This window comes from Mastigoproctus giganteus, chromosome 5 (assembly GCF_048544385.1).
Source record: "Mastigoproctus giganteus isolate SK-2022 chromosome 5, ASM4854438v1, whole genome shotgun sequence".
In the NCBI taxonomy this organism is placed as follows: Eukaryota; Metazoa; Arthropoda; class Arachnida; order Uropygi; family Thelyphonidae; genus Mastigoproctus; species Mastigoproctus giganteus.
Window position 1 is genome coordinate 165,098,855 of NC_143579.1, and position 24,819 is coordinate 165,123,673.

At 39.2% G+C, this 24,819-nt stretch overlaps 1 protein-coding gene across 4 annotated transcripts in view; it reads right to left on the bottom strand.

Moving 5' to 3' along the window:
* Myo61F (unconventional myosin 61F) overlaps window positions 1-24,819 on the bottom strand; it is a 748,935-nt gene that overhangs the window by 675,078 nt on the left and 49,038 nt on the right. For 3 of the 4 annotated variants that reach the window (XR_016546978.1, XM_090374259.1, XM_090374258.1), the window contains exon 1: window positions 5,353-5,719. The exons of the other annotated variant lie outside the window; for it this stretch is intronic. Coding sequence is in view for 2 of the 3 variants with exons in the window: in XM_090374259.1 (XP_090230385.1) it covers window positions 5,353-5,376 (24 nt within the window). In the remaining variant the exon portion in view is untranslated. Of the gene's footprint in view, window positions 1-5,352; window positions 5,720-24,819 lie in introns of those variants that run through there. 4 annotated transcript variants of the gene reach the window in all.

Below are 24,819 nucleotides of genomic sequence, written 5' to 3' on the forward strand. Positions count from 1 at the left end.
ATTCATATGCAGCAAATATGGACCTCGAGGAAGATGACATAGATACAGACAGACCAGTATTTCTTAAAAAAGATAAAACTAAAATTGATCGCAACAAGCCAAACAGAGCAAATACAGCCATTGGTGGTGCAGCCATCTTAGTAAATTCAAAAATGCCATCTAAACAAATTCAAATTATTATATTAGGGCCACCCGTAATCTCTTACATATACCCATATATGTATATTGCATGTGTTCTCTGATCTATTTGCCTGTTTTGCTGGTCGGAAAAAACCCCAGTTTCTGGGGGAAGAAAACCTTGCTATCTACGCCTGAGACCAACTAACTCAGCGACGGAGTGAAAAAAGCCCATTAAAGTTCCTCGCGTCATCGACGGGATTCGAACCCGGCCCTTTTCCACCCGGTGTGGGAGGACTGTGACGATATCACTGCAACCACGCAGACTAGCCCATCTAGGCACATCCCGCTCCAATCTCACATTTAGGCCGTAGCTGTACGCCTACACACTAACTTCATATTTAACTTTCAGTTCTTATATCATCCGCCAAATGAATCTTATTTAAGGAAAGAACTTGAAGAACTCTTATTCAGTTTTCCTCCCCAATCTATATTTTGAGCGACTTTAATGGACATCACCCATATTAGATGGACGAGAAGAAAACAGAAAAATTAGTTGATACACAAAATGGAGCACTAAATTAGGGTCAGAACCTTTGTTAATGATTGGAGCAAACCCGATTCAAAATCTTTTTTTTTTTTTTTCTCCTCTAACTCAACGAGCTTTTGCCTTTAACTTCTTGTAATTTAAAAGTTTGAAGTAGTTTGATATCTGATGATGATGGGACAGCAATACTTGCAGCATTAAGAATGTGAGAAGTAATATATTCAGTCAAATTATCTATTAATTGCTACTGAATGAAATTCTCATCAAGAGAAATTAGTTTATACTTAGCTCAATCGGCTTGAAAGAATTTCCATTTTACACGGGTTGACTGCCCGTAAACAGCAAATTATTAGAAAATGGTCACTGCTAAGCATGTCATCTAGGACTGTCCATTCTGATTGGATATACAGTGAGAAACAAACAGATAAGTATATTGCTGAAGTTGGAGGAAAAACATACATTTATATTAGATCATTATTGAGTACAGCCCACATGATCTTTAGCAATCACACAAAACCAACTGTCAGGCCTCTAATACTTCGCCACTTCCAACTCAAAGCATTTGACTCGGTTCCTCAGGATACTGTAAACTGTAGAATCTTACAAATTAATTAAAATAAAAATATTTGGGTTTTTTTCTCAAAGTAAGATTAAAATAGAAGAACGTTAGATTTAGAGATGGGTTAATTTAAGCGTGAGAATTAGGAATGGTAGCAAAAGGGTAAACTATCAATTCTCATAATACAAAAGAACAAACAGGGACAGCAGGACTAGGTAAAGGTGTGCCATTTGTGAATAGGCGTGAAAAGGGTTGCTTGAGAACGAACAATAGGACGGGAGACGAAGCGCCTCCTTTGATCTATAACACCGTCAGACCAAAACAGGAAGTGAGTGCACATCCAGTGTTCGTTTAAAATTAAGACCGGCGTCAGGCTGACTGATTTTGAGTTTTCTGATTCTTTTAGAAAGAAAGGTGCGATAATAAAATGAGTGTTTGTGGAGGTTGCCAGTGGACATCAAAGGGTCATGCTGCCAGTGAGAACAAAATAAGAATGTTCGAAAAAGAGGTTGGTTTACGCGCTAGGGAGACAGCATGGGAGAAAAGTGTTAGCGAATGAAACGGAACGTAAATTTAGACATTAGGGGGAGGATTGGTTGGAGTCCTTGGGGGAGGCGTGCCAGGCTTGAGGGGGCAGTGTAGAGTTCGGGGAACAAAAAGAGAGCGCGGAAAAGAGGGGAATTTATCAGAAAAAAAAAATGTAAGAGTTGAGTGAAATATAGTGAGGAGATAGTCGACGGAAAAAAGTCGAAGTGAGGTTATCGGAAATGTAAGGGAGTGAGAAATTAAGAGATGAACGTGTAAGGGGTAGTTAAAGGGAGTTCGGTAAACAGTGAGAATGAGAGAAGAAGATTCACATAGATGACCAAGTCCACCGAGGAAGGTGATAATACCCTGAAATAGTCTTGAAAGGCAAAGTAGCAGCCCTGGAACAGAAGGTAGCGGTCCTGACAGGCAGAATAGCAGATTCCGAAAGCTGAGTAGCAGTCCTGAATGCCATACGATATTTCCCTGGAAGCCGTAAGATATTGCTCTGGATGGCGGAAGATAGCAGCTCTGAATGAAGAAAGGATAGAAGGCCCTAACGGAGACATCCCGCCAGAAAATTAGAAGTGCGTAGTTAACCTAAGCACTCTTTAAATTATAAGAAGGACTATAGAGAATAATAAGAGAATTACAGGGGAAGATTATATGGGAGATACACTAAGATATATGGGAGATATATCTTAGATATATGGGAGATACACTAAGATATATGTATGTATATGTAGATGAGTAGAATTGTGATGTTAGAACATAGAAATGAAGAGAATATATGGAGATAGTCAAATTACATATGAATGAATAGAAGTAAAGTAGCTAAAGTATCTAATGTAGACAGGGAAATTATACACTAAGATATATGTATGTACATGTAGATGAGTATAGTTGTGGTGTTAAAGCATAGTAATGAACAGAGAATATATGGAGATGGTCAAATTACATATAAATGAATATAAGTAACGTAGCTAATATAGACGGGGAAATTAAAAGGGATAATTAAGGTAAATACTGTCATATATGATGATTCAGTTGTACTATGGTTACTAAGTAAGAAAGTTTTTTTTTGTTTAGTGCTAGTATGAACCAGATAATTAAGATAAAGCTAGTTAATAGGATGGTTTCAATTGTATCATGGTAATTTAGCCAGAGGAGGTTTTGTGATTAATATTGCTATATAAGAAGTAAGGATTGTATAAGGAAATTGAATGTGGAAATTGAGTGTGATAAGTGATGTACATGAATATAAATTTACATAACCAATTAGTTCATACAATGTGTCATATATGTGGTGTTATCATTATAATATGTGCACAATTATTCTTAATTTCTTGTCCTGTATATATGTGTAACAAAAATTTGTATATAGCCTTAATGAAGTTGTGACTAGTCATTTTGAACACACAGTCCAATCCGAAGAAGGAATATACTGTACTTAATATAGCAATTCCCAAGAACCCGATTTCTTCTGTGAGATATACAAGTCAGATGCGAAAGGTGGGGTGAGGAAAAGAGAGTAAAGAAAAAGGTTCAAATAAAAATATAGGCATTCATACGGATTAAAACTCCCTCCCGCACAATACGTTACGATAAAAGCTTAAACAGGTTGGGATTACTGGTAAGATTCGAAGATGGGTTGCTGGGTGGCTGCAGGGCTGAAGTCAGAGGGTTGTGATTAATGGCTATTCTTAGATTGGTGTAACGTCAAGAGTGAGGTCACTCAAGGATCACTGCTTGGGCCACTGCTGTTTCTCATTTTCATAAATGACACCGATGAGGGAATAGAAGGCGTGATTTGAAAATTTGCAGACGTAAAGATTGGCAGAGTCGTTAATAATCAATGCTCCTTCAGGATGACTTGAACAGACTTCAAAGATGATCAGAGAAGTGGCAGCTACGTTCTAATGATGCTAAATGAAAAGTCTTACACTTGGGGAATAGCAATCTACAAATAAATTATACACGTGATGGAGTCGAATTAAAAATAGTGGAGGAGGTAAGGGATCTGGGAGCTACAATACGATCAGATATGAAATTTTGGGAACAGTGAAAACAGGTAGCCAGGAAAGCTCATGGTGTTCTATCGATGATTTATCGAACGTTATCCTGTAGAGACAGGGAGGTCATAAGTAGGCAGCCGTAGCCTAGTGGTCAGGCGCGCGGGTGCATAAGTACACATGCCTTGAGTGACCAGGGTTCAAGCCCGTGACTGCTGAATACTGTGCTGTTTCGTGTATTCTGTCTATTTTGTAAACTCCTCTGACCGTTTGGTCGTCCAGGAGTATAAACAGAAAAATTTATTTTTTTATATAATCCCATAGTCATCATAATATAAGGCAATTGTTAGTTAGTTATTTGGTTTTTAGGAGCATTAGCAACTAAGGCCATATTGCTCCGGGAATATGCGGTGGTCATTCCCTTGACCTTTCCACATCCTCCGTATTTGGTGGTGACGGGCTCGAACAAAGGCAACTGTAAGATCACGTTTGGAATACTGTGTTCAAATATGGAGACTTCATCCGAAAAAAGACATTGGCTTATTGAAAGGGTCCAAAAGAGGGCAACTCGAATGGCGAAATCGGCAGAAGGACAATCGTATGAGGAAAGACTTCGATTATGTAAGAGCTTGGCAACCAGGCACCTCAGTGGTGACCTGATTGAGGTTTATAAGGCTCTGAATGTATTAGTAAAAAAGAAGGTGGAATTTTCATTGTTACAAAGAATTCCAGAACTAGGGGTCATAAATTCAAATTACAGGGGTTGAGACTTAGATTAGATTGTAGGAAGTTTTCTTTTAGCCAGCGAGTCATTAATTGTGGAACAAGTTGCCCGTTCAGATAATTGAGACTGACAGTTTGAATTAATTCAAAGGTCAACTGGATAGTTATCCGTGTGAGGAAGGAAGCATATAATTTGCATTTTCTTATCTTTTGGTTTTTTTTTTTTTTTTTCCAGTGCAGCAAAAGTCCGCAACTTCCTTGCACTATATAGTTTGGCAACTGCGTTTTGACCAAAGTAGCAAATTTGCCAAAATATACTACTAAGGTCGGTCGGTCGGTCAATCTCTCTCTCTCTCTCTCTCTCTCTCTCTCTCTCTCTCTCTCTCTCTCTCTCTCTCTCTCTCTCTCTCAAGCATTGTTCGGTGATGGCATGCATAGTACCTTTACAAAAGCAGTTACGATTTAGAGTTCTTGTTCCGGTTCACCATGTTTTACTGCACGTATGTATAGTTAATACGATATAAGTTTAGCGTGTCCATATCAGTATATATATATATATATATATATATATATATATATATGTGATAACGCAATCATTAAGTAAATGTGATAGTTTATCTCTGACAAACTAATTACCACCATTGTGTAGGATTGGTAGTAATATATTACGCTTCTTATGCTTGTTACTCATACAAAAATGAAAATGCATGCAGTTGTTGTGAATGAATACTTTTATTTACCTCTACGTAAAGCCCTTTCATCAAATTCCTTCTGGTAATCTCTAAACTTCAGTATATTTCTCCCCCCCCCTCCATCCCAGTATAGGCCTTGAAGTAATCATATGTACAGTCTAAAGCTTCATCACTTACCTCGGACAAAGATAGGATATGCATGTTTATTCCTTCAGAGGATATCCGCAAGTTACTTCCGACGATGAAACTGAGACTTAGCCGTCCTGTCGCTCCTACAGATGCAGGAAGTTGAGAAAACAGATTTCAGACACTAACAGCACTCGTGTAAGCGCCCTGGAATCTACACTTCGTACTCATCCAAGATAACTGGGTCACAGAGGGCACACTGGAGAAACATAAACACGGATATTTAAATTGTGCACATGACGCAATGACGATGCGAGCAACTTCACGAACTGAGAACGAAGGGTACAGAAACGCTATGTCACGGCTTGAGAACATACAACCCATGCTACTCCGCAAATTAGGAAGCCAAAGCCCTTCTCAGCACGTGGCAACGACTACGTTTGGCAACGAGCGCCAGTGCCAAGGCCAAATAGCAACTTTAGAGACAGTGACAAAGATTATTTGTAAGTGACATATGTGACGCGTCGCCTACGTTCCGATTAAGATTGCAACACCATGATGCGACCTCTGATATCAAATTGTATAAATGACGAGATTAACAATTTTTCGTTAATCTTTACTTATAAAAGCTCAATTACAATCAATTATAAGTATTCATACATGTCCGCCGTAGCCCAGTGGTCAGGCGCGCGGGTGCATAAGTACACGTGGCTTGAGTGACCAGGGTTCAAGCCCGTGACTGCTGAATACGGTGCTGTTTCTTGTATTCTGTCTATCTTGTTAACTCCTCTGACTGTTTGGTCGTCCGGGAGTATAAACAAGAAATTTATTATTATTATGCTTTCTTCGATATTAGAATTCTGTGCGGTAGCACAGTGGTATCGTCACCGTCCTCCCCCCCCCACCGCGTGGGAAAGGCCCGGGTTCGAATCCCGACGATTACGCGAGGAACTTTAATGTTTTTTTTTTTAATCCGTGGCTAGGTTAGTCGAACTCAGAGGCGCCTCCGTGGCCAGGTGGGCAGGAGCAGCAGTGCGTAGCACACGCTTCTTGATTACACCGGGGTTCGAGCCCGTGACCACCAAATACGGAGGATGCGGAAAGGTCAGAGAATGACCAGCACATATCCCCGGAGCAATATGGCCTTAGTTGCTAATGCTCCTAAAAAAAAAAAAAAAAAAAAAAAGTCGATCTCAGGCGAAGATAGCAGGTTTTTGCCCCCTGCAAAACAGACAAATCGAACATAGAACACACGCAATTAACAGACACGGCACGGCAGATAAATTTAATTATTCAGGTGGCCTAAAAATAAGTTTGATTTCGAAATTATAAACATTAAACAATATTTCCTCCTATACAGCTATAGGAGGAAATATTGTATATAGCTATACAGCTATATACTGCTGTATATAACATCTTTTCTCTGTACACTGGAGTGTTTCTCTGTGCTGTGAATTTGTGTTGGAATCAACGGTATTAAAAACTGCAATATATAATGCTTAACCTATGTTTTAGTTAATATTAACTATATCATATTGGTTGCATATTATTCTTATGTAATATTTTTGGTCCTTGAGGTTGCCACAGACATTCTCTCAGATATGCCAAACAAGCTGTACTTGCTACCTGGGAGTCTAAAACGCTGATGGAACTGATATTTGGGTGACAGTCAAGTCAAGTGGACCCAATTTCGGCGAAGTCCGGACGGTCTGTGACAGCCAAATCCTCTGCGGCACCTTCACGATGGTGGGACTAGGAGTAATCCTGGGTATAAACTCCATGCACAAGTACATGGTGGGTGACAACCCAGGTGTGAACCAACCTAAGCAGGGGTTGAGGTGTGGCGCCCACAGCACATGGAGGAACGCCGCCCCTCTATGTTACTTTTTTTTTTTTTTTTTTTGGTAGTTGTTGGCGCATCGGCTTCTGTCGCCATAATGCACCTCCCAAGGTTTATGCAGTACTTTGGTCCAAGCCCGAGGCGGGATTCGAACCCGCGACCTTTGGGTTGCCAGGCAGGCGCTTTACCCACCTGGCTAGCCCGGTCGGCACCTCTATGTTACCAGCCAGTACTAGGTGCTAGATGACTCATCAACCGGTGCAATACCACCACTTTGCTTATTGGAGGCTTGAAGTGGTGGAACCCATGTTTAGTCTCTAGAGCTAAGTTCCGGTCAACCCTTCCCTATCTCTTCCATCATGCAGTATGATTGATCACTTTTGAGGTAATGATGAAATCGTGGCGAGATCCAATATTCCTTACATTTCGAGGATACAGGTCTAAAACGGTGTTCGCAGGCCGGCCGCTAGTTAGTACACCGGACCGAACCTATTGGTAACTCTCTAGGAGGCTTCCGGATCAGCTAGTGTATAATCTTGCTACCTCTACTCTGCCAGATAGTGACTGGAGGGTTTTGATTGATTTGGTAGTTGTTGGCGCATCGGCTTCTGTGGCCATATTGCACCTCCCAAGGTTTTTGCAGTACTTTGATCCAAGCCCGAGGCGGGAATCGAACCCGCGACCTTTGGGTTGCCGGGCAGGTACTTTACCCACTCGGCTAGTGACTGGAGGGAGTCCGAGTAGTGTGTATGCGGGGAGTATTGTCGAGGCCACGTTATGTCAAGGATCTGGGTATATTCTTACCATATGTACGCCATATCTAAAAATTCCATTACCTCATACAGCATGTCCCACCCAATTTTTTCTCACTATTGAATACACCATGAATTGTCAAACTAATAGAGCAAGCTTATCTGCAAAAAGATCTAAACCTCCCAAGCACTTCCTAATTAATTTCACAAATATACGTGGTCTCAATTCTAATCTCAATGATGTCCATTTCCACTTGCAGTCTGCCAAACCCCATGTACTTTTTCTGATAGAATCTCAGTTATCGGTTAATTCATGTACTGCTCATCTCAGATGCCAAAATTATTCGCTGTATAATTCCTTGCGCCTCAAAGGTGGTACTTGTGCATATGTCCGTTCTGATATTCCCTGTCAGAGTCTTGGCAATTTGGAATCTCCTCTCTTTGATCTTCTCTGGTTTAAAATCTCTCTACCTCACTGTGTCAAATTCATCTGTGTCTCTACCGTTCTCCCAATTCCACTAATCACTCATTTTTGCGCGAATAAAATCAAAATCAATCAATCATCACTAATCACTTGGAGCTCTTTGACTTCTTCTCTTTGCAACTTGACTTTCTCCAGTCCAACTTTCCTAACAGTGAGGTAATTTTCTTTGGTGATTTTAATGTTCACAACTCCAGCTGGCTTCCGTTTATTAGTCACACCGACCCAGCTGGTCGAGATGCTGAGGCTTTTGCAATTACTAATAACCTAGCACAGATTGTTCATTTACCTACAAGAATACCGGACAATCCTAATCATACAGCCAATACGCTTGATCTTTTTCTCACAAACAACCCATCTAAGTACACGGTCGAAGTGAGAGGTCCTTTAGGCACTTCAGTTCACAACTTGGTGATTGTCTCTTCTCCAGTGGAACCTTTATCTCATGGCTATTCCCAACCTTGTGTTGTTTGGCATTACAAGAATGCAAAATGGGATGACCTGCGAGACTTTTCTTCTTTTCCTTGGTCAGATTACTGTTTCAAAACTTCTGATGTCAACGTTTGCTCAGATCGTGTCAGTGAAATTATTCTTACAGGAATGGAAACCTTTATCCCACACTCTTTAAACTTTAAAATCTCGTCCTTTATCTCAACCTTGGTTTTCCAATAAATGTGCTAAGGCTGTTCAAGAGAAGAATGTTGCATATCGTAATTGGCTTGTTTCTAATTCTTCAGTTTCATTTTCTGCCTACACCAAAGCTCGCAACAATTGTAAAGCAGTTACTAATCAGTCCAAACTAGAGTTTGAACAGGTTAAGAGTAGAAAACTTGCATCTTGCCCTAACGGCAGCCGAGCATTCTGGTCTCTTGCCAAAGCTATTGGCCGCAACTTTTGCCAATCTCTGCTCCCGCCTCTCTCCAAACCAGATGGTTCTGTTGTCATTTCAGCCAAGGATAAAGCTGACCTGCTAGCATCCCATTTTTCTTCCAACTCATGTATTAATAATCTTGGTAAAACAGCTCCCACCATTCCCAACACGCTCCATTCAATGCCTCCTGTGGTCTTCCGTCAAAAGGATGTCAGAAGGATTTTGGCGAATATCGAAGCTAAGAAAGCTCCAGATCCCGATGGTATTTCTCCACTTGTTCTCAAAACCTGTGCTCCTAAACTTACTCCTATTCTTTGCCGCCTTTTTTCACTTTCTTATTCCAAAGGTGTTTTTCCTTCTGCTTGGATATTTGCCCATATCCAGCCACTTCCTAAAAAGGGTAATAAATCTCTTCCATCCAATTATCGTCCCATTGCAATTACTTCTACTCTTTCTAAAGTAATGGAGAAATCAATTAACCGTCAACTCTTAAACTACCTAGAAACCTTCCGTCTGATCAACGATCGCCAGTATGGATTCCGTCGGTGTCGATCCACTGGTGATATTCTGGCTTATGTTACCCATTTATGGACTAATTCAATGAAAAGGTTCGGTGAAACACAAGTAGTTGCTCTTGACATCTCACAGGCTTTCGATCGTGTTTGGCATAAAGGTTTTCTAAACAAGCTTCCATCTTATGGTTTGCCAACTGTTTTTAGTAATTGGTTATCCAGTTTTCTCTCTGATCGCTCACTGAGGGTGATGGTAGATGGCTTTCTGTCTTCTCACTTCTCCACTAATGCCGGTGTCCCCCAAGGTTCAGTTCTTTCCCCCACTCTTTTCCTCTTGTATATTAATGACCTTCTTCCATTGACTGGAAATCCTATCCATAGTTTTGCCGATGATAGCACATTGCATTCCACTTTCCATTTTGAGAGACCTTGTCCTGCTCAATCAGCTTCAATTTCTCGAAAATCTGCTACCAATTCCTTAAACGCCGATCTTCAGGTAATTCTCCAGTGGAGCAAAGACAACTTAGTTGATTTCAACCCTTCTAAAACTCAGTCTTGTCTTATATCTCGCAAAAAGGATTCTTCTACTCCTATGCTTATCTTTAGTGAGACTCCGATTTCTAGGCAAAATGATATATCCCCTTTGGGGACTACCCTGACTTCTAATTTCTCTTGGCACAAGCACATTACAAATATTGCTTCCTCTGCATCTAAAAAACTTGGTTTTCTCTTTCGCACTCAGCGTTACTTTTCTTCCAAACAGCTGCTCAACTCTGTGTAAATCACAAATCCGCCCTGCCATGGAATATTATTCCCACATTGGGGTGGTGCCTCAAAAACTCTCAGGTTTCTTGATTCCAATCAGAAGAGGGCAGTTAGGTTAATTAATGATTTATCTCTAACAGAGTCTCTCTACTCCCTCTCTCATAGACGTACTGTTTCTGCTGCATGCCTCTTCTACAGATATTTCCATGGACGCTGTTCTTCTGAATTATCTTCTATAATTCCCGCTCTCTCTTTCAAAACAGTCCGAACACGTGCCGCCACCAGCCAACATCCATTTACTGTCCAACTTCAAACTCACAGAACCAACTTTTCATCTTCCTCGTTTATTCATTCAACTGCCGTTTTCTGGAACAACCTTCCTTCATACGTATTTCCTTAAAATTACAGTCTACAGAAGTTCAAGTCCAATGTCAACAAATATCTTCTTTCGTCTTCTCAACCTCCAACCCAAGCACGGTACCAAGTACTATAGGTTCTAATACCTCTCGTGTTTGGGGTTTACATATATAAATAAAAAAAAAAAAAAAAAACTTTGTAATTTTCTGTTGATGTAAAACCTTGGATGATATAAATGAAGCGAAACTATTATGTCTCTTTTTTTTTTTTTTTTTTCTTTGTAAGTACTGTATTCCTTTTATTACCATCTGCCAGTCTTTAGTACCACTTCTCTTCTTAACAGTATTCTCCCACCTTCTTGACAATGGCCTCCTTCAAAGTGCTAAACATCCTTACCTACGCCGACAACATGACAATGTTCTTTCCATCCAGCAATAATGTTAGTGAACACCACTAGGTTGCTCTACAAGCCACACAGCAGTTAACTAACCTGGCCAACTTCCTGGCTTCGATTAGTCTTCAAATTAACCCTCTCAAAACGGCCCAGATGTCCTTCTTCCGAAAGCATAAGAAGCACCATACTCTTAAATAGTCAACCCATACAGAAAGTCGAATATCGGAAAGATCTGGGAATTAACTGGGACAACAAGTTATCCTTCTCAGAGCATTTCACTACCACAAAGAAGAAGACCTTAGCCTCCTACTGGCACTCAAGACAGGAATTAACTGGGTCCATAAGGCTCAACTGGTGAAAGAATACAAACTTAGGTGAGTAGCCACGGCTGCCTTATATGCTTCGGTCCAGAACCGGCCCCAGGTCTATCAGCGCACTGTGCGAGATTTTTTAGTGCGCCCTCTCCGACTTGAAATTTACAGTAAATCAATGAATTTTCTGGGCATTTTGCGCCCCCTTAAATTTTGGCGCCCTGTTCTGGGGACCCGCTCGATCGTGCCTTAAGCCGGCCATGTTTCGGTCATTTGATCACCAGCTCCAGAAACGTCAAAACCTTCTTAAGCATTGAATATCGGCTTCTCAGGTGGTTAAACCGGATCTTCCAATTTCCTTTCACTGTATCAAGAAGCATTCTGAATGCAAATATGGAGTGGACACCATGGAAGTTTATTGTTATCAGGACAAATATTCATATCCTGGCCACATTACTGACAGGTAGATATGATCTCGCATCCGCGAAGTCTAAGGCAATTATGCAGTCTGCAAATCTTCGCTTCAACCTAATCTCCTTGAAAAGCTTTAACAGGAAGTTCCTGCTTATTACAATGGAAATCCTGAACCGGTTTCAAGTTAACTGTGAAATATTATGCTCCAATAAGACCTACAGAACGACTATATATCGACAAACAACTGAGTCACAAAAGTACTAACTAGAACTCAGTCTCTTACATGGGTGCAATTAGAAATTGAACTGGGAAGCCTGTCCCCTGTTGAAGACGGTCCCAATGCGCAGTTCTCTCAAAATCTCTGCCGTGGTTTCGGATGTCGTTTTGGAGGTTGACTGCCTAGAGACAATCTTTTTGCTTCTCAGTGTTATACTGCCATCATGCAGTTTGTGTGCGAAGTGTGTTAAACTTTACACGGAGTGGGTATTCCTCTTGGAAACACCCAGCACGAAGGACCCTTTTTTTTTTTTTTAACTGTCAATTTTTTCTAAATCTATTCTCCGATTTGCATTTTTTTTAATCCCCTCTAGATTGCATGCTGTACAAAAGGCGATTGTAACAAGCAATCAATTGAATAAATACATAGTCTACAGCGCAATTGCACTGCTTTATAATTCTCTCTGTGATCACAAGATCCTAAGGACTAACCGAAATTTCTACACACACACATTTCACATAATGTGAGCCTCTCATGGACATATAAGGCAGAAGAAAAATACAATAAAACAAAACAAAACATTTATTATACAACGAAGAACATTTACAATTACGGGTATGCACACATTAAGTAAATGGTATATAGGCTCCAACTGGGCCAAAACAAAGTTGGCTCAGAGCGTCACAACCCTTCGAGCAAGCTCGGTTGATACGGAGTATACATTATTAGGATTGTTGCCTACCAGAAAAGCTCTGCTTAACTGTCAAGTCCCGCGGACTCTTTTCGCGTTACGCAGACAACAGGTCGGGAAACACTGCTCTAGTCTAGGAGACCAGACGCGGGCACCACATGTTGTTTGTACCGCTTGTTCGAAGGATTACATAACTGGTTGTAACAAAAAAAAAAAAAAAAGTTACCGGTAGTTCCGTTTGCCATGTCAATCGTATAAAAAAAAGAACAAAAAAAACTACGGTGATTGTTTCTTATGCAATATGAAAATAAATATATTTCCAGTGAAAACTTTATAATTTTTTAAATTTATTTATTTTATTTTTTTTTTTTTTTGGAAACACCAATCACGAGAGGTACAAAATACCGTGCCTGGGTTCAATGTTGAGATGATATAAGAAAATACACGTACTTGTTGACATTAGACCTGAATTTCTGTAGATTGTAATTTTCAGAAAATATGTATGAAGTTAGGTTGTTCCTGAAAAAGTAAGTTTAAGGAATAAATGTTGGTTCTGTGTGTTTGAGTTGAACAGTAAAAGGATGCTGACTGGTTGCGGCACGTGTTCGGAGTACTTTGGAAGAGAGAGCGAGAATTATAGAAGCCAAATCAGAAGAACAGTGCCAGTGGGAGTATCTATAGAAAAGGCATGTAACAGAAACAGAACGTTTATGTGAGTGAGTGTGTGTGTGTGTGTGTGTGTGTGTGTGTGTGTGTGTGTGTGTGTGTGTGTGTGTGTGTGTGTGTGTGTGTGTGTGTGTGTGTGTGTGTGAGACTTCGTTGAAGTCGAGTTATTAACCTAACTGTTTTCTTTTGAATGGAATCTAGAAGCCTGAGAGAGAGAGAGGTTTTGGAGACACCACCCCAGACGTGGGAATAACATTGCATGGTAGTACGGATTTGCGATTTTTACAGTGTGAAGAGCTGGTTGGAAGGAAAATAAGGTCGATGAGCAAAAGAGAAATCCTAGTTTTTAGATGCAGAGGAAGCAATATTCATAATGTGCTTACGCCAAGAGAGATTATAAATCACGGTAATCCTTAATAGAGATATGTGATCTTGTCTAAAAATCACAGTATCCACGAAGATAAGCATAGGATCAGAAGAAAACGTTTTGGGAGATATAAGACAAGAATGAGTTTTAGAGGGATTAAAAGCAACTAAGTTATCTTTGTCCCACTGGAGAATTATGTGAAGATCAGTGTGCCGCGGAAAATGCAAATTAAAAAAAAAAAAAAAAAAAAATGGTAAACTGCAGAATAGAATGCCACTCCAAATGCTAGAATCCGTCCCGAATTAATAGCGTATCATAACCTAACCTTTTTTTTTTTTTTTTTTTTTTCCCACTGTAGTGCTAATCATTAATTGGTTGAATCTGTCCCGAATTGGTGGCGTAACAAACCTAACCTTTTTTTTTTTTTTTTTTTTCACTGGAGTGGCACTCTGTTCTTAAATTTAGCCAAAAAAATTATAAATCTAAGTTTTATAATAAAAATTAATTGTATTTTTGTTTGTTTTTATATAATTATGTTAATTTTTTACCTACTGTGTTTCCTTTAAAATTTCATGTATGTTCAAAAAAAAAAAAGAGATATTAAAAGCATTTTAAAAAACTAATAAGTGCATTATTAAATATACCCAACAGAAATAACTTCCCGTTTGTAAATATATGAGTATAGTATAGTGTAGTGTGCCGCAAATTTTTTGCGTCCTTAAAAGCGCAACGAAAAAGGTTGAGAAACACTGATTTAAGGAATTGGTAGTGAATATTCGAGCAGTTGAAGCTGCTTGCGCAAGGAAAGGTTTCTCAAACTGGAAGGTGGAATGCAATGTTTTATCATCAGCAAAACTATGGATAAGATTTCCGGTCAATGGAAGAATGTCATTAATACACAAGAGGAAAATAGCGGGAGAAAGAACTGAATCTTTAGAAAAAGTAGCAGCAAATGCAATGGGATGATGAATGGATTTGTCACCCTTTTTTAGTAACTGGCTGGATATGAGCAATTTCCAAGCAAAAGGAAAAACACCTGTGGAATTAAAAAAAAAAAAAGTGAAAAAAAGGCGACACAGAACAGGAGTAAGTTCAGGAGTACAGGTTTTGAGAAATACCATCAGCACCTGGTGCTTTCTTGGCATCAAGACCGTTCAAAATTCTTCTCATATACTTTCGATGGAACAACATTGGAGGCATTGATTAGAGTGTACTGGGAATGGTAGAAGGTGGTTTACCAAGATCATTAATGCACGAGTTAGAAGAAAAGTAGGATGATAGCAGGTCACCTTTATATTTTGCTGAAGTGGCAATAAAACCATCCGGTTCTGATAGAGGTCGGAATATAGACGGGCTAAAGTTGCGGCCAATAGTTCTGACAAGAGACCAGAATGCTCGACTACCATTTGGACAAGAGGAAAGATTTCTACTCTTTGCCTGTTCTAAATCTAGTTTAGATGCTTTACAATTGTTGCGAGCTTTGCTGTAGGCAGAAAATGAACCTGGAGATTTGGAAGCAAGCCAACTACGATATGTAACATTATTATCTTGAACAGCCTTAGCACATTTATTGGAAAACCAAGGTTTGAATAAAGGACGAGATTTTAAGGTAAAGTCTGGAATAAACGATTTCATCCCTACAAGAATAATTTCCCTGACACAATCTGAGTAAACTTTTATATCAGAACATTTTAAACAGTAATCCGACTAAGGAAAATCAATAAAGAAATCTCGGAGATCATCCCATTTTGCATTCTTGTCATGCCAAACAACACGAGGTGGAGAGTGGCCACAAGAGAAATTCTTCACTGGAGAATAAACCATCGCCAATTTGTGGTCTGTGGTGTGCCTAGAGGACACCACAGACCACAAGATTCATCTCGAAAGTGTACTTAGAAGAGTTGTTTGTAAGAAAAAGATCAAGCGTGTTGGCTGTGTGGTTAGGATTGTCTAGTATCCTGGTAGGTAAATGAACAATCTGTGCGAGATCATTGGTAATTGCAAAAGCACAGCATCTCGGCTAGTTCGGTCGGTGTGACCCGAAAACAGAAGGCAGCTAGAGTTGCGAGCATTAAAATCACCACCAAAAATTACCTGACTATTAGGAAAGTTGGATGGAAGAAAGTAAAGTTTCAAAGAAAGAAATCCAAGTGATTAGCCAATTTGAGAGAACGATAAAGGCACAAAAGAATTTGAAAGAATGTGGTAGACAGATTTTTAAGCCGGAGAAGATCGAAAAGCAGAGATTCCAAATTACTAAGTCTCTGACAGAGAATATCACAGCGGACATATGCACAAGTACCTCCTTTGAAACAAAAGAAATCATACAGCGAATAATTAGGTCAACTGAGATGAGCAGAGGTTGAACGAACCGATAACTAGTAGCATCAATACGACGACTTGCCTACTTCGGATTCTATCAGAAAAAGTGTGTGGTTTGGCAGAATGTAAGTGGAAATAGACATCATTGAGATTGGAAATGAGCCCACGCATATTTGTGAAATGAATGAGGAAGTGGAAGTGTTTGAGTGGTTTATATCTTTTTTGCAAAGAAGTTTATTCCATTAGTTTGCCAATTCATGTATTCAATGGTAACAGAAGGTGGGGAGGATATTGTATGAAGTAATGAAATTTTTGGATATGGCTTACACACGGCAAGAACATACCCAGCTCCTTGACATAATGTGGCCTCGACAATGCCCCCCCCCACCTCAGTATACAGCTACTCGGACTACCTGCAATCACTATCTGGCAGAGTAAAGGCAGCAAGATTATACACTAGCTGATCCGGAAGCCTCCAAGAGAGTTACCAGTAGGTTCAGTCCGGTGGGCTATCTAGCGACTGGCCTGCAAACACAGTTTTAGAGCTGTAAACTGTACTCTGAACAGCTGTGCCCTCGTAATGTAAGGAAGATCGGATCTCGCCACGAGGTCGATCATAACCTCAAAAGATATCAATCGTACTGCACGATGGAAGAGAAGAGGGTTTGCCGGAGCTTTTCTCTGGACTAAACACAAGTTTAGTCTCCAGAGAAAAGACACAGGGATAGTTGTCTTTCCAACCAATTTCCTTCTCCCCTTCTTCGCCTACCATTATTAGGTAGACTCTCTGCTTTAAGGCCCAGTCTGCGCGTGTAGCACAGTGGTATCGTCACAATCCCCCCCACACACACCTGGTGGAAAAGGCCCGGGTTCGAATCCCGTCGATGACGCGAGGAACTATAATGGGCTAAGTTAGTCGGTCTTAGGCGTATATAGCAAGGTTTTTCCTCCAGAAACTGGGGTTTTTTCGTCCAGCAAAACAGGCAAATCGACCAGAGAACACACGCAAATTATAGACAAAAATACGGGTTTGTGTAATCAAATTTTATTATTATTATAAAAAATAAAATAAAAATACTATGGCCCACCTGTACTTTATTCCCACATTCTGACACTTCTTCACTATATTCCCCGTGCTCTTTTCTAATAAAAAAATTTTTTTTTTTTTCACTTGGCCTCTGCCAAGAAGCTTAGGCTACCATGGCACAGAATATATATAATAATCTCTACCGACCTGGTCGCCTCCCTTCTGGCTGTGGACGGTAACGTGGTGTCCCAACAGGGGGCCCTGCTGCCAAGTTCCAGAAGAACAACATACCACCACACTACACTACACTACACAACACAAACCACACATCCCTCACACTTCTGGCATCTACAGTCTGTAATCTTCACAAAAATACTAACGGTGCAGTTGTGACAAGCCACCAGTGGCACCTTCCCCTCAACACTATGTTCACTATGGGAGTTAGGATGAACACAAGATAGTTTATCCTGTATTCAGTGATGTGACCAATCCCTCATATTAGAGTATGCTAATCATGGTACCGCCACAGCATGGAGTATATTCTTTAGAAGATGAAATGGAATGTGATGAAAGTGTGATTGGTGGAGAACTGAAAAAGTCAACTGATCCCGAAAACACACCCAACGAAAAAACATCGGAGCCAGAGCTTTTTAGCCACCATCAGTTGAATGGCCTCAACAGATCTGCAGCCTTCTCCAAATATAAAGTCAAACTGCTTGCCTCGAGACTGAAGCAATTGGTTAAGAAAGTGTTTCATTATCGTAAAAGAAACCAGATTTTGGAGACATCCTTTACAGGGAACGTCTGCTCTACTACTGCCATGATATCATATCAATGGAATTCTCTCACATACACATTACATCTGAATGGAGCCTCTATACCGACTCCTCAGAGCAGAGATTGAAACCACTGCCCAATCTGTTCATCTAAAGGAGACATACCATAACATGAAGACACTACTCGAAACAATTCAATATAGCACTCATCAAGGAAATATCTGCAGTGATCTCAAAGTCACTGATATGTAAATTTGAATACAACTAGGGTTCACAAAATATTGTTTCCTATGTTTATAGGGAAGGGACAGTCATTCCACCGAATGACCATTACAACAGGCGTGAATGGCCTCAAAGCAGCTCATATGATCCAGGAAAGCGTAACAGAATGCTTCATTATTGGATCCAATGAAGAACTTTCCTTCCACCACTTTACATTGAACTTCACCGAATGAAGAAGAGCTTTGTGAAAGTGATGGGAAGACACATTCGAGAAGATTTCAACACTTAAATTAAAATTTTCCCAAGATGAGTGCCACAAAAGTGAATGACGGAATCTTTGTGGGGACCTCATATCCGAGTGCTTCTATGGGATGACAGTTTTGAAAAACTTCTCAATTCAATAAAAAATGTCGGGCTTTCAAATGGCTTTGTGGAAACTTTGGGTAACCACAGGTTTCCCCGCATACCACGATGGAATTCATAAACTACTCGACGCATATAAAGAAATAAAATAAAACGTTGTGTGGCGCTGAAACTTCGTTTCTTGAATTCACTTTTACACTTCTTCCCCGAAAACCTTGGCAGGGTGAGTGTTGAGCAGAGAGCAACGATTCCATCAAGCCAATGAAAAGTCACTGCAGAGTTTCTTGGACGAACGTAGTCTGTTGGCAGACTACTGTTGGATGTTGTATCGAAACATTCCAGACAAAGTGTACCAGAAGAAATCATCCGAACAACATTTTTAAATTATGAAGTGTACTGGTTAAACTGTAAAAGTGAATAAATATGTAATTTCAAACCTATGCATGTATTTTGTAATGATATTATATCAATTAACTTTTGTATTGATATTATCAGCAGTCGAAAACTACACCTGGGGGGGGGGGATTTTATTTGCCTGATCAGGGTTAATAGCAAACATAGTAAAGAATTCCTTGCTTCTTGTCGCGAAATCTCTCTACGTCAAAAAAATGAAATAAAATAAAACCAAAAGTGGAGAAAGGATTTAGCCGCTGCCATTAACCAATTGTGAGGCTCTACCTACTCAGTTTAGCTCATTATTTATGAGTTGTTAACGGAAAAGTAAATTAGCGGTATGTAAATGGGAGAGATACGAGATGTACCTTTAAGCATCGTAAAAACTTCGACAGCAAACAGGCGACATATTCAAGTCTCTTGGATTTATGTTTTGTTCATAAATAAAGAAAATTTTTGTTTTCATTCTAGGAAAGCCAAACTCAGAGGAATTTACAATTCAACTGATTCAGGGCAGTATTTCTCAACAGTATAAGATTAATTTTTTTTTCACGGTTTTATTGTGACATGCCCCTACTATTTTCCGTACTATGCTTTTATCTCCGCGCCAGAAAAAAATTAGAACAATCAATGGTAAAGTAGCCGTCAGTCTGCAATCTTTCTGGTTTTGTTTAATATTCGATAACTATATACAGCTGGGCACTATGTTATTTCATGTAAAGGGTACTGTTACCGTTTCATTTTATTCAGGCATTGTTAACATATTTCTCAATCTTCATATATAACTGAGTTTTTCTACGTTTTCGATTCGCAAAAGGTTCTACATAACATTTTAAATTTATTATTGTTATTAAAATTCTTATTTATTTGAAGAAATATTGTGATATTAATACGTATTACATGATTATTTATATATTTCATATTAATTATTTTAATCACTAATTATATTTATTTTAATTATAATTAACTTCAAGTGTTAATTAATTTGAGTGTGTCAAAATCGCACGAAACAAATGCAGGAGAATATTCTGCAACTAAAAATATGAAGAAAAAAAAATTCCTATAAACGAACGTTGCCAAAATCTATTTCAGAGCTAAACGTTTCAATTTTAAAATTTTTTTGTCATAAATGACTGTGTAAAACATGGTTTAATCGGTACAGAACATGCGTATCAACACAGACATGTACTACCGGTATCAACGTGTCTATTATACGCTGCTCGACGAAATTAACAGAAGAAAATGTCTTTAATGAATATTTTATTGTGAACAGCGTCGCCGATGGCGAATATTTGATATAATAGGCATTGTGGCATGCAAATTCCGAGTATCCAATAGAAATCGATCTACCACCTTCAAGCCGCGCATTATGCATACCTATAAAAACACGGGTTACGACCACATCACTTCATTCCTATTTTTTGGTTTGCTCAGTGGGACAGCCATATCTCCAGTACTGAGGATGGCAAGTCATCGTCGTCTGGTAGTTCGCGAAAGTGTTCCAGGGGGGGTTCGCACTAAAAATTCTGTAATGGCGGCTGCTTAGATTTACAAGGGTAAATTATTGTAAACTACAAAATATAGCTAATAATAAACAATAAAGTAAAATAAAATTAAATAAAAAGTAAAGAATTGGCAAAGAAAGAATCGTCTCCCACAACTCCTTATAATTCCTTACTATCTTACAGTATATCATTGTAGAATAAAGATTTTATTATATATATTGTATATATATATATATATATATATATATATATATATATATTTTTTTTTTTTTTTTCATTCTCAAGAATCATTGTTATGTATAGGTACTTTTTTTTTCTTTTCTTTTTTTAGAAACCTATAGTACTTAGCAATGTGCATGGTTTGAAGGTTGAAAAGATGAAAGAAGATACTTGATGACATTAGACTTGAACTTCTGTTGATTGTAATTTTCAGGAAATACTTATGAAGGAAGGTTGTTTCAGAAAACAGAAGTTCAATGAATAAATGAAGAAGAAAAGTTGGTTCTGTGAGTCTGAAATAGGACAGTAAAAGGATGTTGACTGGTTGTGGCACGTGTTCGGACTGCTGCTTTGAAAGAGAGAGAGTGGGAATTATAGAAGCCAATTCAGAAAAGTGCCCATGCAAGTATCTATAGAAAAGGCATGCAATAGAAACAAAGTCTATGAGACAGAGAGTGGAGAGAGAGACACTGTTAGAGTTGAGAGATTAATTTGAATGGAATCGAGAAGCCTAAGAAAAGTTTGGGTGGGGGCTCCAGATCTGGAAACAATATTCCATGGTAGGCCAGATTCGCGATTTCTACAGAGTCAACTGTTTGGAAGAAAAGTAACACCGAGAGCGTGTGGGGGGGGATAATATAAAGTTATTATTTATTATTACTGTATATTACATCTCACAGAAGATTCTCAGGATCACGAGGGTAATTTCTTTTGTTTCCCGTTAATCAATTTCCAGGATTCTCTCGCATAATTTGTGGGAGAGCAAACTCTTAACTAGGCAAGCTAGGCGTGTGTTATTTAGAATAACAGGACTCAAAGTGAAAATAAAACATGAAATTTATTACACATATATATACACAACATAATATACAACTGAATTAGAAAGCATATAATCATAATATACAAAGTTGACTCAGAGATACCTTGCATATATTATTCTTATTACAGTTCCCTTCACTAGTTAATCTGATTTTGACAATTATATAAAAAAACATGATTCATTCTTCTTGTCTTATTTCCTAATTAACTCCTAACATTTATACATTCCCTATACCTATTTCCTTTACTCCTGGATACAATACTGTTTCATATAGTAATAATCAAAATTCTACATTCATCATTCAGCTTTTTGTTCTCATCACACTGTTACAATATACTTGTAGACTAATCTTCAGTATCCTAATTTCCCTCCTTGTTACTAATCATACAGATAAACCAATTGTACATAAATCATCATCAATTAAAACACTGTATTCAGAGTTGCTCATATAACTTAATTATCTATCATTTAAAACATATTCAGAATCCTTCTTTATACACTTTACTACCCTTCTAACCTGTAAAGTGTAAAGTGTGTTTAGGGTCAAGCGGCACCAGGGGTTTCCCCCATCTCCGCGTAGTTTACATTGTGGGTGAACCAGTTGACTGGAAAAGCCAGAGATTCAAAAGTGTATGGACTTTGTATATGTGTGATGCCTTGTACCGTTGTTCATCTGGTCATTTAGCCGCCAGACCCCTACTGAGGCCCGACGTTGTCCCACTTTCGCCCCGTGGAGGCAGACCAGGTACTCACTAGTATATAATTCACTCTGGCAGGTCCTGCCGCCTAATTTCCTGAGATTTCAGCAGCTAGGACCTAAAAAAAAAAAAAAAAATCGCGTACGTGTCGCGGGGAGCGCTAGAAGTCCAAAATGTTGGGCAAAATTAATTTAGATTGGTGATTTTAGATTGTCTGGGGCATGTAGCGTAGCTACCCTTTTTCGGGCCCGGAGGCAAAGAACATGTTCGGGCCCCTACTTAATTAATGAAAATTGCAAAAACAGGAGACAGCCAAAGACGCCGGAACCCCTAAAGGGCCCGGGCCCGGAGGCAATTGCCTTGCCTGCCTACATGGTAGCTACGCCACTGCTTCTAACACATTATAGCTATTTGTACATCAATTTCATCTATTACTCATTCCTTCGTTTCCCTTGCATTATACACTAACCCTTTTTAACATAATAAAACTCTGTTAGTATATCTACCTCAGTGATAATTTATTTTTCACTTTACTTTCTAGTGCTACCCCATTTTCATTAATTACCATACTATTTCACTAATAGTCCTTCTTGTAAACTTAGTGTACTTAATATATCGCTCGCCTACTTCTATCTTTTTCTCTTCTTCTCCAGGGAGGTTTCAGGCTTCCATCTTAGGCTCTCCATGCTATCTTCTAAGGCTTTCCTTCATCTGCTTCAGATAAATTTCCGAAACTCTTGGCTGCTTAGGTCTGGCATCCTTGACCTCTTGCTTTGAATACACAACTCCTTTACTACGGATTACTCAGATGTATCTTTCTGCAAGGGGTCGTTACCTTTCCTGGTTCACTTAACCGTCTTTCATAACTTTTTTTTTTGCTTATCATCCTTAGCGTTCCCGTTACTTTTCTTCTCTTAACCATTTTTCCCTTTTACTGTCTAGGGCCCTTTTTTGCACTCCCTACATTTCTGCACTGCCCGACTTATTTTTTTATCTCTCTCTCCAAGATCACTCCTTTAGCCACACTCTCTTCTCCTCACACTGACCAACCCCCAACTTTTTCTCTGTCGTTTGAACCTCCTCCCATAGGATTCTCCACCAATCCCAAGAATTCATCTAATCGTCCCCCTTTTCTATTTGTTTAAAAAATTTACCATAACCCTTTTTTACCCGTGTGCAAACCAAGGCTTGTTCCCGTAATTTTCTTGTCTAGTTCTCAGGGCAGCACAAACCTTTCATGTCTGCCGTCATCTCCCAGGATAGCCATTTCGTGTTTTCACATTTGCAAAATGTTGTCAACTCACCAAAAAAGCCGCCACAGTGACCTGGTCTTTTCCTGACCCAAACCCTAGCCCATGGGGACTTATATTCAGAAGCCGCATAGATCAAACGTTTCTTAATCACCTGCATTTCACCGATCCATTGTTATGTTTCCACTAACCCTTTTCCGCTTGTTCGCTCATGACCACCGCTTCTCTGGTATGGGGCCGCTGTATTTGTTTACTGTCAATTCACCCCTTTTCCCACGCATTTACATGTTACTTTCTCTTCCATTGACTGCTATTCAATTTGCTCATCTATAATCGCTTATTTCTAAATCCAGTCTTATTCCCATATATGCATCACTTAAATGTTAAAAAATTCCTTTTCCATATCCATATCAAAGATTTATCATATTAAATAATAAATTATTCCCAAATTACAAAATTTCCGTTAAACTCTAAATCTCCATATTTGTAAGATTTCCATCTTACAAGCGAAAGAGAAACCCCAGTTTTTTAGGTGCAGAGGAAACCGTATTTGTAATGTGTTTTATGCCAATAGAGATTAAAAGGCAGGGTAATCCCAAAGATCTTGCAGAGAAATCGTCATCGAAGATAAGCATAGGAGCAGAAGAATCCTTTTTGCGAGATATAGGACAGGACTGAGTTTCAGAAGGATTGAAATTAAGTTGTCTTTGACCCTCTGGAATTACCTGGAGATCAGCATTTGAGGATTTAGTAGTGGACACTCGAGAAGTTGAAGCTGTTAGAGCAGGGCAAGGTTTCTCAAACTGGAAGGTGGAATGCAATGTGTTATCGTCAGAAAAACTATGAATAGGATTTTCGGTCAATGGAAGAAGGTCATTAATATACAATAGGAAAAGAGTGGAACTGAACCTTGTGGAATACCACAGTTACTGGAAAAGTTAGAAGATAGAGAGCCGTCTACCATCACCTTCTGTGAGCGGTCAGAGAGAAAACTGGACACTCAATTACAAAGAACAGCTGAAAAACCATTGGATGGAAGCTCATTTAGAAGACCTTTACGCCAAACACGATCGAAAGCCGTTGAAATGTCGAGCAATGGTTTGAGTTTCACCAAACTTTTCCACTGAATTTGTCCATAGATGGGTAATATAAATCAGAATAACACCAGTGGATCGACACTGACGGAATTCATACTGGCGATCGTTGATTCAGATGAAAGATTTCCAGATAGTTTAAGTTGGGGGTTAATTGATTTCTCCATTACTTTGGAAAGAATAGAAGTAAT